The sequence below is a fragment of the Eufriesea mexicana genome, unplaced genomic scaffold (assembly GCF_001483705.2).
Source record: "Eufriesea mexicana isolate 0111107269 unplaced genomic scaffold, ASM148370v2 scaffold5394, whole genome shotgun sequence".
Classification (NCBI taxonomy): Eukaryota; Metazoa; Arthropoda; class Insecta; order Hymenoptera; family Apidae; genus Eufriesea; species Eufriesea mexicana.
Window position 1 is genome coordinate 154,317 of NW_016913324.1, and position 17,207 is coordinate 171,523.

General features: G+C 42.4%; 1 protein-coding gene across 6 annotated transcripts in view; it reads right to left on the minus strand.

Annotated features, from left to right (window-relative positions):
- Positions 1 to 17,207, minus strand: part of Rgl (Ral guanine nucleotide dissociation stimulator-like) — a 70,290-nt gene that overhangs the window by 27,146 nt on the left and 25,937 nt on the right. For 2 of the 6 annotated variants that reach the window (XM_017906469.1, XM_017906464.1), the window contains exon 2: positions 6,811 to 7,027. The exons of 1 other annotated variant lie outside the window; for it this stretch is intronic. In XM_017906469.1, coding sequence (XP_017761958.1) covers positions 6,811 to 6,975 — 165 coding nt within the window. In that variant the 5' untranslated portion in view covers positions 6,976 to 7,027. Of the gene's footprint in view, positions 1 to 6,810; positions 7,028 to 8,986; positions 9,115 to 17,207 lie in introns of those variants that run through there. 3 more of the 6 variants (XM_017906462.1, XM_017906466.1, XM_017906463.1) reach the window with 3 other exon arrangements.

Below are 17,207 nucleotides of genomic sequence, written 5' to 3' on the forward strand. Positions count from 1 at the left end.
GGCGAACACGCCCGGCTTTCATAAACAAGGAAATTTTCCTGCCTCCACGGGGAATTCGATTAGGCTTGTTGCCGGTTTCCGGCCGGGCAACGCATAATTACACGGCTCCGTAAGTCGGCGCGCAAGGTACGATTCCAGATAAGTAATTAAACGAACTACTGGCAGCCACGATGATTCATATACCGGTAAATAAGGTGTCAAAGCACCTTTAATGCCTTCCCGTTCGCTCCTAACCTAATTTTCGCGAAAGGCTACCGGATCCAGACGTTCTCCATATTTAACCCCTTCGCTACTATGATCGATCATTTATAATCCAAGGAATATATTTGCAAAATATTTTAATTAACCCTTTGCACTCGAGAGGTGGCCCTCAGTCACCATTTGATCAAATTCTGAAGAACGATGTTGATTAATATATCAAATTTCGATAATGCAACGATACCTGGAATGTAGGAATAAAATAATTCTACATCTTAATTTGCATACAACATTTAATTTACCGTTTTCGAAATATCGTTTTACAGCAGAAAATCCTCAAATTATAAAATCCACAAAAATAACGAGAAGGTCCTCGAGTGCAAAGGGCTAAATTTGGAGGGATGACGGTGTTACAAATCCTAAACGAACTCGAAGATTTAGTTCCCGAATGTTCATACAGATGTCACTTGTGCTGTATTTCCCATTGCTAGACCGTTTCCTTTGATAAACATAACCTCGTTTCTGGTTTTCGTCAGAATATATTCCATTATCGAAGTTCCATTATAATACAAAATTTATTATTCAATATTTCTTAAAATTGAAGAATTCCTACTGTGTGAAGAGAAGTGGTACCGTTCCTCTTAACACTCTTCGCAAAGAATTGCAAGCTCTATTGCGATGGTCAATTTTTCCTTTCACTTTTTTTTTTTTTTTCGAAATATTTGCGTCGAAGGACCGAATGTTAAAGATTGCACTATCGTAATGCTACCATCTTTGACACGTTCCTTCCTTCTACGGGAAAGACTTAGCAGCGACGAAAATGAAAATATGAATATAATGTTTGAAAATTAAAATTGAAGAAAACGTAAAAGATCGCGATTTTTCTTTCCAATTCCGTGATCAGAATTTTGCCTGTTCACTCGAGACGAGAAGGTCATGGTTCATAACATGGATACTTAATTCAGCGATCGCTTAATTCTCTTAATTATGTGAAAAGATCCTTCAGTCACGATTACGAATTGACAGAATTTAGCGATGGGAATAAAATTTGCAAGAATCGGAGTTGCACGTGAGCTGTCCAACGTGATCCTCGATTATTAACTCTAAACGCGTTAACTACGTATGCAAAGCGAGAATTTTATTTGAAACACGAGAGGTCAAACTTTGGCTCTAAAATTTTAGCAGGTGCCAAAGATATCGGTAGTCACCTTGGCCTGTGAACAACTTAGCTATGCACTTGTACCTGCAATAATATTTTATTTCGTCCTCGTTCCTCTGTAATACGTTCCTCTACTTCATCAACTACCAACGAAAGCAAAGAAAATAATTGCAGATAAAAATAAAAAGAAAAAGAAAATAATTGCAGATAAAAAGAAAATGAAAAAGAAAATAATTCCAGATAAAAATAAAAAGAAAAAGAAATTAATTCTAGATAAAAATAAAAAGAAAAAAATTATAATTCCAAGATATCGGAAATCAACAAATTTCGAGCGAATCGTCGGCGTACGGTATCTATGAGTCAAGCGTAGATAAAAGAAAAAACGGTAAAAAAAGAAGAAAAAGAGAAGTCGACCCAAGATATCGGTATTTTCCCGTTCTGCGAGTCCAGAAACGAGAACCGAAGTTTGTCCGACACGAGGCGAAACGAAAGCTCTTTAATCATGCAAACGGTGCGTTTGTTGTTCCGCGCATAATTCAGCAGGCGGGTATGTCCGAGGCCAAAATAACAAGGAATCGACGCAAAACGGGAAACTATCGTTCGTTAAACCGGTCGAGGTATCGGTCGATTGACGCAAAACTAGGCAGTGTCACGAGTAGAACGAATTATCATATCAGCGGAATCGCAAGTGTCGCGTGACTGGACGATCGTTTTAATTGTCACGGTTAAACTTGGCAGGGACAAGCAATTTCCAATTTGTCTACCTGATCGTTCGCATGATTCCACCATGGTCCACCATACCGAGACGAAAAGACGAGGAAATGGTGTGCAAGTATTGTTTCTTAAGCTTCTCGGCGTCATGCGCTGCTTTGCCTTTCCTGGGCCATTTTTGGCTATATCGGCAGGTGTTGGGTGCGAATTATATATAAAATCTTAGCAATGAAAGGGGCATGGTCCAACCAAGTCAACCCGTAATGGTGTACGACAGAGGAGGGGAAGACGTATAATTGGCAGAAGTACGGATTCCACCCCTCGCGGCGAGATCAACCCTCTGCAATTGACAGACGAGTCGCCACTTGATAAAACTGCGACTGTCGATATCAATCGATATCCGATTCGAAATAATACTACGAAAGTGACCGATTTCGAGTATATTTCCTTAGGAAATCGCAGGGAATTTAATTAATTTCGTAATTACTACTTAAATCCTTGACAAGTGAGAGATGGCTCTCCAACGAGTCGCCATTCGATACAATTGCTATGATTCATAATCTATATCCGATTAAAATAATACTACAGGATGTGATTAATTTTGTAATTAATACTTCTTGGTAGTATTATCTGAACTTGGTATAGTAAATCGTATTTAATATTAATTTTATTTATTTTAATATTTAATGTAAATAATATTTATTATATTATTTTATTATTTAATATTATTTAATATTTGATATTAATTCCACTTTCAAAATTCTTATCAGTGGGTGTGCCTATCTCGCTAAGTACATTTCCCACCTATCCAAGCAGTGTTGTAAAATGGTGGACTAATTTTACATTATTTCGCAGACACGTTACACATTCTATACAATTGCTACGATCCATAATCGATATCCCATTAAAATAATACTACAGGACGTAATTATACAGGATGTGATTAATTTTATAATTAATACTTGACAGTATTACTTAATTTGGTATAGCAAATCATATTTAATATTAATTCGACTGTCAAAATTCTCATCAATGGGTGTGCCTATCTCCCGTCCATCCAAGCACTGTCGTAAAATGGACTAATTTTACATTGTTTCGCTGACACGTTCCGATAAGTTCCGATATCGCTCTTTTATCTCGGCTCAAATATTTACAACCGACCGTAAGTCTACGCCAATGCTCTGTCCCATTCAATCGTACGTGATCTCATTGCCGAGATAACATTTTCAATGTCAATAATGAAAATTCGCGTGCTATATTCCTACGACACATCGCCGACATAATGACCAATCAATCATTCCATCCGCTAGTCATCTGGTCGTTACTATGTACTGTACTCTAACCTCTGGATGACGAACGAAATCCTCGATTTCGCTCGTTTTATTCACCGTATTCGTCGTTATTCATCGGGTCAACGCGTGCAACTCTCCACTCGCTTCAGTTTTTATTTGCATACCGCCCATCCTGGTCATTAACGACAACGATACAGTTCCGATGACACTGTGACCCTGATTACCCGATTAAACCACGTCCACGTGCGCGACGATCAGCGAATATTCGAGACCAGTAACAACACGAATCAGCGAATACGAATGCTAGAATTCCTCTGACCGAAAATTCGCCACTTTTTCCACGCCCCTTGTAAATTCTCGCCGGTGTTTGCTTGTTCGCGGGCCCAGATATATGTCCACGCGATATCGTTCGAGAATAGATACAGCGAGGAGAAAATAATTGATAGGCCGGAGAAACAAGTTGGAGAATAAACGAAACTAAATGGAAAAATCCTGTCGGTCGAGTGAAAAAGAAACGTTATCGGTAGAAAGTTCGCAAGATTCTGTCAAAGCGTTCTTTTTCCGAGGAATTTCCAGTGAAAACGATGGAAACGGAGGAATTTAGTTTTATATTCGTAGCTCATTGTCAGTGGGTAGCACAATGGTAGGTCTTTATGTTAATTCCAACAGGCTTGCCTTTTGCGGACCACGCTTTCTCCACTGACACGTCCTTTCTCCCCGGCCACCTTTTTCCAACCATAAAATCTTAACTCGTGGTTGTCCGTTTTCGGGCAAGATTATTCAATGAGAAAACTATCCTTGAATCGATGATGTCAATTTTATCGCGGGTTATCTCGTCAGTCAAAGCTGAGGAAAATGCGAAGTACGTCGTGTCAAGAAGATGCATGTGTCTAGAACAGACTAACATCTGGGGAATAATCGGGAGAGATGGGTAATCCCTGGTGCAATTAAGTCACGCTTATGTGACTCATCGAGTATCATCGAGGATGATCGATATGCGCGAAAAGTTCTTAGCTTACTGCTCCTCTCGTTCTCATGCTCGAGAGGGACCAATCTACGATTACGACAAACGATCAGGCATGCACTCTAAAAGAGGATGGTACACTCACGGGGGGGCACATCGATACTAAACAAATTCTACGTGCGAAAGCAGTTGGTCCCGATAGCTTATCGGCATATCGTAATCTCGTTGCAATGACTTTACGCGTTACGTTCTGTCAACCGGAGGTTGCGGACGATACCGAGCCGATTTCTAAAAATAAGCGTTCTTATCGCGTGGCGAAATTTTTCATCGAATTCGCGAGACATTTGCGGTACAACTTATCGTGCGTACATCGTGTACTGTATACGGGTATACACGAAAAGCGCAATTCAAAATCCGGAATACTTCGAAGGCCGAATTAATTTAGGAAAATCGACTATAGAAATTCACGATCGTTTCGCGGTAAAATATAAATACGCCATTTACTATATACGGATATATACGAAAATTGGAATTTAAAATCCCTTTAATAATTTAAGGGTCGAATTAATTTAGAAAAATCGGTTAGAAATTCACGAACGTTTCACGGTAAAATATAGACAGATACGGGTATACACGAAAATTGGAATTTAAAATCCCATTAATATGTTATAGGCCGAATTAATTTAGAAAAATCGGTTACAAATTCACGAACGTTTCAAGATAGAATATACGAACATCGTATAGTACAATATACACGGATATATAGAAAAATTGGAATTTAAAATCCCTTTAATAATTTAAGGGTCGAATTAATTTAGAAAAATCGGTTAGAAATTCACGAACGTTTCACGGTAAAATATACAAACATCGTATAGTACAATATAAACGAATATATACAAAAATTGGAATTTAAAATCCCTTTAATATTTTATGGACCGAATAAATTTAAAAAAATCGGATAGAAATTTGAAAATATTTCGCGCTAAAATATAGACCCATCGTGTACTACATACGGGTATATACGAAAATTGGAATTTAAAATCCTTTCAACAATTTATAGGCCGAATTAATTTAGAAAAATCGGTTAGAAATTCACGAATTTTCGCGGTAAAATATACGTACACCGTTTCTATATACGGATATACACGAAAATCGGAATTTAAAATCCCTTTAATATTTTAATGGTCAAATTAATTTGGAAAACTCGCGAATTTTCCGTTTTAACGCGTATCTAGCAGCGCGCGGTCATCGCGGGATTAAGATTTACGGGATTGAAGCGGAAGCTCGAGGAATCCGCTCGAGCAGACTTTCGCACGATTTATTGGACGCGATCGGGAGCATCTAACACTCTCGGCGGCGAAACAATCGCATTAGCAAGGAAAACAGGCTGCGAAGTTTCGACGCTTTCTAACCCATCGGAATGAGATTTGCAGCCGCGGATTCGCCGCGCGAGTAGCGATATTTCCGGCGATCGAGCGACGTAGGGTTTCATCGAATTATATGGAATCGTTAGAACCGGATCAAACGCGTCGCTTTCGCGTGAAAGCCTCTCGTTAGTCTCTCGTCTAAAAACGATAACATCGTTCTGCTCGAGATTTTCGCTCCGACTTACGTAACCCGCGTTGATCATCGAATATCGTTTTAAAGTATCCACGGTAAATACGCGATATTTGTACGAGCAGAGAGCACTCGACAAATCGTTTCGATATTTCGAGAAATAAACATTCGCGCGCAAAACTGACCCACATTTCCAACGACCGATTACATATGCCACCGTCGAGCTCGTGTACCCGCGATCGCGATTCGAACGTTTACCCGAATGACTGCGCGATATCTACTCCAAACATCGGACTATCTGCTCCCTTCCTTCCCCAGCCTTCAGCGATAATCGAACGCGCGAAAAACCCGCGCGTAGAACGTACGTGTACACGCTGAGCGCGCGGAATTGCGCGTTGAAACTGGGTCTCGGCGAGGCTCGAATAACACGGTTCCGCGCGAGTAACCCAAGGATTTTCTCGCGTACGCGAAAAGTCACGTAGCATCGCGCGCGAACCCCCGGCTGAAACGAGACGCCGTGCTCGGTTTGCTGGTAAAAATGCCAGGCGTTGCAACGGGAACACGGAGAGGGGCTAGGGGGGACGAGAACGCGAAGAGGGGACGAGGAAAAGCGTCGTTTTGGCGGAAAATCGCGAGGAATCGCGAAGGAACGGAGAGAGAAACGAAGAACGGGGAAAGAAAGCGAGAGAGAAACCGAAGAGAATGAGAGAGAGAGAGAGAGAGAGGGAGAAAGAACGGCGAGAACCGAGAGAGGGCGAAAAGAAAAGAGGAGCGAAGAACGGGGAAAGAAAGCGAGAGAGAAACCGAAGAGAATGAGAGAGAGAGAGAGAGAGGGAGAAAGAACGGCGAGAACCGAGAGAGGGCGAAAAGAAAAGAGGCTGGAACGAGGAGACAAACGGATGATGAATTTGTTGGCAGTGTGTGTTTACCTGCTGCACGTACCACTGCGTGGAATTCTGGTTCTTCCGGTGGCTGCTGGGCTTGCAGGGGGCGCAGAGCAGCAGGGGCGCCAGTTTGTTCACCCCCTTGACGCTGGCCGCCGCCGGGGGCGACGTTGGGCTCAGCCCGTCATCCCCCAACACGGGCCACAGCATCCACGTGTGAATGTCCGCGGAACTTCCCCTTCTTCTGTCACTTCGATTCTGCCTGTGCAATTCGACTCGTGATTCATCTCACTACTGCTACCCTGCACCCAGACCCCCGACATTTTCCCGCCTCTGCCCTCCACGCTACCCCACTCGCGTTTCTCGAGTTTCGCCAATCGCGAGTCGCACTTTGCTTTTCCGTGTTTAACCGAGCTAAGGTAACCTTGCAATTTTAACACTAGGTTTACGCACGCTAGCTGTATACCTGTTTATACGGACACCTGTCAAATTTACAGGAAAATAAGGGAAACCACGTGTCTTTTCTTTTTTTAACGATTAGGTTCGTTTAAAAACAACTACAATATTGACAATCTTAACCCTTTCAGTGCCAAACGACGATATATCGTCGTTAGCTACACTCGCGAAAAGTGCCAACGACGATATATCGTTGCATATGCGATGGCGCCTTATTCTTCGCATTGCGAGAAAGCTTTATCTCAAAATAAATTTATAAAACGTTATAAACGGTCCAATTTCATTGCAAACGAATTAAAAAAATTGTTTTTCAGTTCAACTTTTTGTTATATTCTATGCTGGTCGGTGCCGATGCTCTGTATACGCTGGGGCGATAATGTAATCGCAATATTATTATATTGGTTATATTAATAACCGAAATTGATTATTTTATTAAAATGATTGAAAATGTCATACTTATACTTCATACTACGTGACCTACACGAAACTGTAATTAAACGATGATTATTCTTGTGTGCAAATATTGTTTCTAGAAGAGAAACTTGTTTCTATGTCTTCCTTCGTATTTTATATTAATATTATTCGCATAATTTTCAATAAATATTGAGATACAATTGGCATTACATTATTTTCCATTTCTTCCGTAATACGCTGCATTTTGAATTTTTTAAATATCATTCTTAGCTTGGATTTTATCAGCTTTTACCCAAACCTTAGTAAATTCGTCGAATTCGTCCGGTTATCTTTGCATAGGCACCCATTTTTCGCTCGGCACTAAAAGGGTTAATATAAGTTAACTAAATCTGTTATCATCGTGTAATTGGAACAACCCACCCGTCAAATTGACGGGTTTCGTAAAGCTAGTGTTAATATCGGGATGCAACTCGGGCTAGATCGAGTAGATTCACGAAGAATAAGTTGACAGTCTGGTTTATGCGAATGATACGTGGTTGGAGTGTTTTTGAAATTTGGAAAACGAGTTTGAACTCGAGTACACCGACTTTTCCAATTTATTGGATGTACTAATAGTTAATACGTTGACTGCCATGATGGTCACCAATGTTCAGCGATATTAATTTTTTAAATTTATATTTGTTTTATTCCATCCAATTTTTGAATATTTGAACAACGTAAATAAATGGAGAACTTTGAATGGCAAACATTAATAATTTGCACCATTCTTTTTTACCTTTGCCACATTGTTTGATAATTCGTCATTGTACCAAAGAATAATGGAAATTTTATCGTGTCCCCCTGAACATGCTATATAAAATGTACATGACAGTCAAAGTGTTAACGCCAAACCTACCATGACCAATTAAATAGCGGACAGATGAAGAAATAAAGTAAGAAACAATTTAGAAAAATGGAATATACCTGTATCAATGAAAATATCACAAAACGACGACCTCGAATGCGAAATTTCGAATAAAAAATTTAGAAAAGAAAAGACCATTTGTGTCCCAGTAGATTTAGCGTTAAAGATGAGTCGAAAATATCTAATAGAATCATAGATTCCACTCTGGATATCGCGATGGAACTCGGAACTGGAAATCCGTTTCGCGAAAGAATTCCTAAATTTAAAAAAATTTTGTTCAAAGTATAATTTCGATCTTTCCTTTCCACCAAAATGCCAAAATTTCTCAATCTTCGTCGAATCTTCTCAGATGCAATATTCAACGATTAATCGGAAGTGTGTAATAGAGTCACGGGTTCCATCTTCGATATCACGGTGGAAGATGAAAATCGATTTCGCAAAACTCACATGGCTCCCATGAGGATCTTCCAAAGACCAAGAAATAACGTTTGAATTACGAACTCGGTTATGAAAGATTGTTATCTTCTTAAAACCGAGGAGCAAGCACAGAGAGAGCTTAGACTGTGTTCGATATATTGGCGATGAAACGCGGTTCATGAACCCTCCACGATTCGTTTGGTCGCGCTGTCGTTGGAGAACTGATGGATGAGAAATGATGATTCGAGCCGAGACCCGGTCGCGACGCCTAATGCCGACGAGCAACTGAATTATCGTCGATTCGAGCCGGTCGAACGTTTCAATTCCCACCAGCGACTACTTCGATGACGCCACAGCGACGACGTGCATCGTTCCATTATCGAAATCGAATCGGTGAGTTGAAAGTGCGACTCGCGATCATCGATGAAAACCGAGCAAAGCATCGTTTAACTTTGAAATCGCGTCTCTTTCGAGCTGCTCCGTTCTCGGGGTCCTTTTTCGCTAATTAACACCTTGACTGCCATGGTGGTCATCGATGACCTGTGCTTCGTCTCCTCAGTGGAGCCACGATGGTCACCACTAGTGGTCCAGCGATACTAATTTCTTAAATTTATTTTTGTGTCATTCTAACCACTTTTGGAAATGAAAATTTTAGAAATTATTAAGTAAATAGATGAAATTAATAATTTGCATAATTTTTCCTTTTTTGCCATATTGTTGGATAATTCATTATTGTGTCGTAACAGGAATGGAAATTTTATCGTGTCAGTCAAAGTGTTAAACAGCACCGTGCTTTTGTGTTTTCCATAACATATTCTCTACAATTTTCTGTAACTACCCTTTAAACAGAAATCCCGTTCTATCCACGGAAACAACGCAACAACGTCGAAACATCGAACTTTATTTAAATTAATCGCCGAGAGAATAATGAAAAATTGAAAAATTGGAAAATTTCGTAATATATCCGAATTCGCAGATTATCGCGATGGTCGCGAATAAATATAGACAAAAATAAAATTCTGAGCGTCAACGATATCAATTTCATCGGTGCTCGACGCGAATGACGACACGATTTTCTAGCCTACGTACTATTCCCACGCACAGCGAAATTACTATCGCAAATTCTATCAAATTATTTAAAAATTTTTGAATATTCTACCATAATCAAACTACTATCGGCGATATTATTATCAAAATTAACAGAACATCGGAAAACTGGAATACAACAGATTGGAATTTAAAAATCGTTCTCAAGATTAACTCATTAGCTGCCACGATCCCCGTTTGAGGATTTTGGAATTTTACGTACACCACTCGGTGCCAAAAATATATTTGGTAAGCCTGACAGTTTAATTTTATTCTATATACATCAGTCAATATTGTACGTAGCAAAAAGTGTGTATTCTGTGCTTCGTTTCTGTACAACAAGCGAACAAATTTGAAATCCGCGTGTAAGTTGAACGGAACAGAATTGTCATATTTGAAGCGCTATAATTTTGGTTTGGTTTTTATTTTATAATGAAATACCGCACATAAACATGTAATTTAGAGGTTATAGTAACGATTTGTTACTTACTCGATCTTTTGTTTCTTATTAAAACGATTTTATTAATCATTTTATAACGATGCCCACTATGGGACTTTCTCAAAAATATCAGATATTTTCAAAACGAAACATAATTTGAATATAATTATACTGTTACACAACCTATTGTGCATATATATAACTTATCCGACCAAATATTTCAGAAAAAGAAATTTGGCAGTTAATGGGTTAATTCGAACAATCGACGTTGCCCCGACGGAACTGCGAAACACGTCGAGCACACGTGTACCGATAAGTCTTTACCACGACACACCGTGGAGCCCTTTGACCACCCACGTCGATCTATTTTCTGGGAAACGGGAAGGATCAAACGGAGACTCGCGAGCTGGATCGATCGTTGTATGGCCATGGTAAAGGTCGCGCTACGTCCTCGATCGAAGGGGATGAAACGAAGATTCGCGAGCAGATGGATGGCTGAATGGACGGGTATCGGAAAGGTCGAAGGAGCGACGGAAAGCGTTTTCGCTAAAGAGGATGTCGCTGCCGCGTGGGCGGGATTGCGTTTCCTGCGGGCGGAAACCGCGCGTGTTTTCTCCGGCGCAACCCCGTGACTCCTCGCATTTCAAATACCACGGGAATTCGCACGAGAGCGTAGGAACCACGCGAGGCACATCCACTGTCCTCGCTGGTGAACCTACTATTCGTATACCACGTCGTATCGAGTTCATAATCGCGATTCAACGTGACACGAGATTCCCCGTTGAAATATCGCGACGAGTCGAGTCACCGCCGGCTGAAAACCAGTTTTGCCGACATTAATACTCCTTTTTTCTCGATTTATCAAACTAATCCGCGATGCATGACTGTCCGGCCATTCTCCGTGTCCACGATTTCCCACGTGCCGATTCGTTACGCAGCGGTAATGCGATATCGTAACGCCGGCGACAAGAGGATATACAGAAACGCGAAACACGGGGATATTTAAAATCGGTGACGATCCGACGAGGATGAAGGGAAGATTCGATTTGTACCGATTTTGGGAGGCAGACGAGGTTATTTGTGAAAATCCAAGGACGAAATTCGGCGAATAGAAATGGGGCGCAGAAAGAAAACGAGGTTATCCGTGGTCGTGGAGAGTGGATGGAAGGCAAAATCGGAGGGTGAGGAAACAGGCGAAGAGTCGATAGGTGGAGCCTAAAACGTTCGAGTAGAATGCTCGTGTGCTCGATAAAAGTGTCGATGCCCGTCGACGCCTCGTTTCGATAAAACGAACGCCCCGTCGCCGCTTGCCACGAGAAACGCGTAATACTCGTGTCGCACCATCTTAAACCCTTTCCACTGTGCTGTTTTTCGCGCCACGCGTCGCAAATTCGATTAACGACGATCCACGGTGTACGTAACGTTTACGCACAGCGTCTCAGACCGACCGGTGCAAGTCCAAAGAGACGTGACTAAAGCAACTTGCGCCATATCTCGATGATTCACGACTTGGAAACGTGGACTGCGCGGAAACGACAGTTTTAAGAGCATTCCCCACGCAATTGGGGAATTAACGAAGAGCTACAGGGGGTTTTCTCTATCTAATCTTCTTTGTATCCGATGTTTTGCTAAATTTTAACCATTTGCGGACTAAAGCCGTATATATACGAGGATATTTCTGCGTAAACCATAAATTTGGCCGAGGAATTTGAATGGGGTGGTTCTCCTCCACCCGTTGTTGAAGTCGAATTGGTCGCAGGTATCCTGGACCATTGGTGCTTGTCCGATCACCAATATTAAGCTTCGTTGAGCGCGGATAGTACTTAGATGGGTGACCCTAGTTTAGCATATCCTGCTTTAGACCCGGATAATACTATCGGAAAATCGGGAAGTTATATATGTATAGAAAGCGGAGGTTTTCCGGACTTGCGAGAAAGTCCTCGAGCCTCCATGAAGTCGGAATCCACCTAGTGGCCGAGGGTGAGAATGATGGTCGCTACAAACTCCCCTCATATATGCTATTGGCGGAAACAACTGATAGAGCCGAAAGACCCTATATAATAGACCCATAACCTCGTGTAAACGCATCGCTATGGCCACCTATGTCTAGAATTTTGACATCTTGAAGTGCTGTCAACGAAAATAGCGACTAAGCAGAAATGTGCACTGGCAATTTCAATGCCCCTATCCTCCGTGCTTCGGTTAACTTCGAACCATCCCGTCCACGAAGAGTTAACGAATTTTAATAAATTTTGGTATATTCGAAGTGAATATAGTCTAGTCTACGCGCGAAAATTGAAATGATTTCGAGAGATTCCGACTGAATGGGAGCTGATTCCGAGTAAAGAGGAAGGAAAATAGCTGAAAGGGTTAGAAATCGATCAGAATTCTCATCTAGACTCTGGAGCGATGCAGGCGATCCAAGTGCATTATGCAACCTAGCTATTGTCCATAAAGGGAGTTAGCGGGCCGCTCTAGCAGGAAGTGTGCTTTAAGCTGCAGCGCGTTTCATGCGAGCATGAATCATTTGGCGGCTCAAATGACTCGGCTGTTACGTTATTTTCTTATTTAACGCGCGGGACAATGAATACCTCTCGAATCATTCGAGAACCTCCGATCGAGCATCGCGTTGTCGAGCCACTGCGAATAATTTCATTCTCGTTTCTACGCGAAAATTCTACACTTTATCCAATCATTCCCAATCTTTCGAGCATTTGAATACACTATAAATATCTCCGAACAATCAAATTTCGTTCTGCTGCACGCAACGAGAAGATCGTAATTTTCCACTCACGCGCGATCGTTCGCGGGAAGAATTTTCCTTCGCGAAGTGGCTCCTTTGATAAGGTCAATTACGAAGAATCGACGCTATCTAGATGACGTTAAATCGTAGATCGACTCTGGGCCGATAGAGACTCCCTACGAAGATCGGCTTCACTCGGCAAACACGTAACATAAGGTCACGATGTTAACGCGTCGTGTCATCCGCCGCAGGACGTAACCATTAACAGAATTGTTTGTACGCGAGTTCGTCTGTCAGGCGTTCGTATAAGGTCCAAAAGGATAATCTTCCTCGCCGTTGCAGAAAATAGATTCTACCCAAAGATTAAACGATTGCCAATCGTCATCCTCCGATTTCACGCGAATACGCTGTGTCACATTACATTGAACATTTGAAGAGAAAATTCCTCTACTGCCAATAAGCACGAGCATACAAAGCAAAATTGGACAATTAGCAAATTAGGAGAAACCTGAATTTTTTTCGATGACTTGGACTGATTTTAACGAATTTATTTGCACGTACTTGGTAATTATTTAGCGTCACGTGTGATACGATAACACGTAGAACGTTCTACAGACTTCCCAGCAAAACGTCCTCCATTACGACTCGTCGGAGGGATAGTAAATAGTCAGGCCACGTAGCTACAGGGCAATTCCATCGGCTAATTTCAAGCTACAATCTCGTACGATACCCAGGTAAATCGCTTCGACGAAAGCCGAGGAACGCCCGATTCGGCACAATTTTCTGGCCTTCGTGATCTCGAGCAAGAGTGAAATCGTGCTTGCTCGAGTAGCCAGAGGTGGCTATCAATTACTATTCCGCGAATCACGTGGAATGTCGCGAAGTCAGGCGTCTCTGCGTCGAACGAGACCGGGAGTGCAACGAAAACCTGCACGAGTAATTTATAACCGGGAATAATTTCTACCTAACTAGGAAATAATTTCTCCGAGACGTTCCTTAATCTTCCAGGGGACCAAGATCGAGAAAATGGACGGAGGTCGCAAGAAGAACATGGCCGCTCGTGGCCCCCCTTCTTTGCAAGCAAGCAATTTCGAAATTAAATATAATTTTGGGAGCAAATTTTTATTTTTCGAATCTTTTAATTCCTTGATAAATTGCAAATTAGAATTATTAGGATGGAAAATAATTTAACGACAATAACTCCCATTTTCCATTCCTATTTTCGACTGTGCTTTAACGATGGGCTAAGACAGAAATCAGAGAAAGGATGAAGATAAAATCCCAAGTTTCTCCGTAGTCTTCCAGACGAAGGCTGATTATATGCACTCGAAGAAAGTTGAATTAGAGGCTAATTGAAAGAGCGCATGATACAATGCGTTATACAATGGACACAAAGGAGCATTGTTATTCCCGCGACAAACGCATTTTACATAAAAGTTAGACCTGACAAGGAGAGCACAAGTCCTTCGGGTCAGCGATTTAGTTGAAACTCTGCAGGTTTGCAGATTTCATCGTGCAGTTCAAGAATATATACCATTATACCCGCCACTACTCGATAGTTTTCGAGCTATTTACGGTTAAAGTTTTACCAGTCCTTGAACGACGTACCCGAAAAGTCGACGACTGCATAATGGCATCAAACGATCGCGAATTAACCCACGTCGGTGACACGAAACAACGTAAACTCGAAGCTTTACAGCCTGACGTCTGCCAACTCGCATCAGCCAATTTCTGGGAGTCCAACAATGTACGAAGCCGACATTTGTCTATCGGGGACGTCCAAGTCCATTGTGCCTCGATCTCTGTAGACCAATGGCGTCGACCTCGAACTGGATCTTGAAAATTCATCCTGACATCCGCAATGAGGAAAACTTGGACAATTTTCTACGCTTCCTACACAATCAACGGCTCGTTCATTTATTTACAAGCGATCAGGGAAGCGTGGCTCACCAGGTGGCTCATCGTGGGGAGTCGGGTTGTGGAAACCCGAAACGCGAAGTAAAGCGAGCAAAATGAAGGAGGAAAGACAAATGCAGGAATGAGATCGAACTGACAGTCTGTTTACTTTTACTTATCCGACTCGTTGGGCCGAGCATAGGTCCGGAAGTACAGACAAGGGGTCTTGGAAGGGAGGTCTCGCACCCCTGCGAGTCGAGGACCGAGGTTGGACATTCCATAACGAGTGTGAAGCTACAGAGACTGGTCAAGCGACCGATACACGAGAATGTGAAAGAAATAAAATCTTGGAAGAAAATATTAAAGGAAAAATCGTGGAGTCTAGTGACCAAAGAGAGACGAGGATTATTGTTACCAGGAGTGTCTCTATTTTCGAGAAAATCGCGTAAAGTCCTATTTTCTTTTCTCTTAAATTTTACTTTATCGATCTCGAGCTTTGGCATTCGACAAGGCCGCATTCCGGCTCGTTGTGGACCCGAAAAACGCTAAAGATCAGGCAGCTCCGACTAATTCGGTTACCCGATTCCTCGGCTCCCCTTTCCCTCGCGCAACGGCACTCGTAAATAAACGCAAACGTGGCTATAATTAAATATGACCGCGGGCAGATAACGCTCGTTCCAGTGATAAAGCGGACGAAAGGGAAGAGGTCGGGTCCAGCGTGTGGATGTCACAGTCGCATTTGCATATCCGATCCGGTTTCGAGAATGCGTCAACCTTGGCCCGACCTCAGTTCCTTTCTCACCCGTGAAATAAAAAAAGGGAACAAGCGATAAAATAGAGGAGAGAAACCAGCCGCGGGAAATGCAGAGAGAGAGAGAGGGGTCCCACTCGAGATAGACTCTTCTTCCCGCGGTTATCCGCCGCGAAGTTTGGACCGTGGCCCGCGAGATAGCGGCCCGACGCTTTTAATCCCCGATTCGTAAACGTTCGTCCCGGAATCCGTGCCAAACGTTCGACCAAATTACTCCGTTTCTGCGTTCCTCGACACGCCAGAACGATGCACGTGCCACCCTGCCGCGTGTGTCCACGCCGATACACGATTCGGTCCAACGAGTACAAGCCTTCGGGTCCAAATACCCCTTTCATCCGTTCGCCTTTTGTCCCAGCAATCGATATCCTGTCCGTTTCGTTCTGAAGCCGCGGCGAACTCACGCGAGAACCACGAAGGGTTCAGGGAGCCTGCGGGTCACGGACGAATGATCTATCGATAAGGCGACGGGAAACACGAGGTTAGTTATAGGAATAAAATTCGATGGAACGTTGAAAAATATATCGTACTTGTAACTCCTATACGAACACCTGCTATCGCAATTGGATCATTCGTTATTTAGTACTTCGAAGAAACAGACAACGGTATACTATATATAACTAGTAACAACTAATAGTAGACTATTGAAAAAAAGATATCGAGGAAAGGGATAAAAATAGCGAAAATATGTTTTAAAAGTCGTCGCAAGAAACTGGGATCGCATGAAACCGATAGAAAATGTCGGATTCGCGGAAAGGAAAAGTGGCGGGAAATGTGGAGAATTTGAAATAACCTCGCGGTATACGCCAAAAACGAAGGCTCGGTTAAAGAGTTCCTATCACGTAATCGTCTATTTTTGTACGTTACGAGTTACGATCGTGGTTCGATTTTTCGCGATACACAGTTGCGCGGGCGATTAAGACAACGGGGAGCAAGCGGATTAGTAGGAAGGTGGCGCGTAACACACGGATTAGTCATAGGCGACTTGATACATAGGTGCGCGATCGGTTAACGCGCACCGCTGGAGGTGCGCGGTATGTGCAACGCGCAGCTAGGCGCTCGATTTTCCACTATGGCGTTCCTAGAACCGGCGAACCTACTCGATACAACCGTGTGGCCTTAGCTCGCGGGCCCGGTTGCCCCGATAAGAGTTTGCCTGGCACTTTACGCGTCCACGGAGACCGCGTATATCCACGCGAAATAGGTTCGAGAAAGCTGGTCTAACCTCGTTTATGGAAAGGATCGAAAAGTGCCATTTTCGTGGCAGTTTCGAAACACG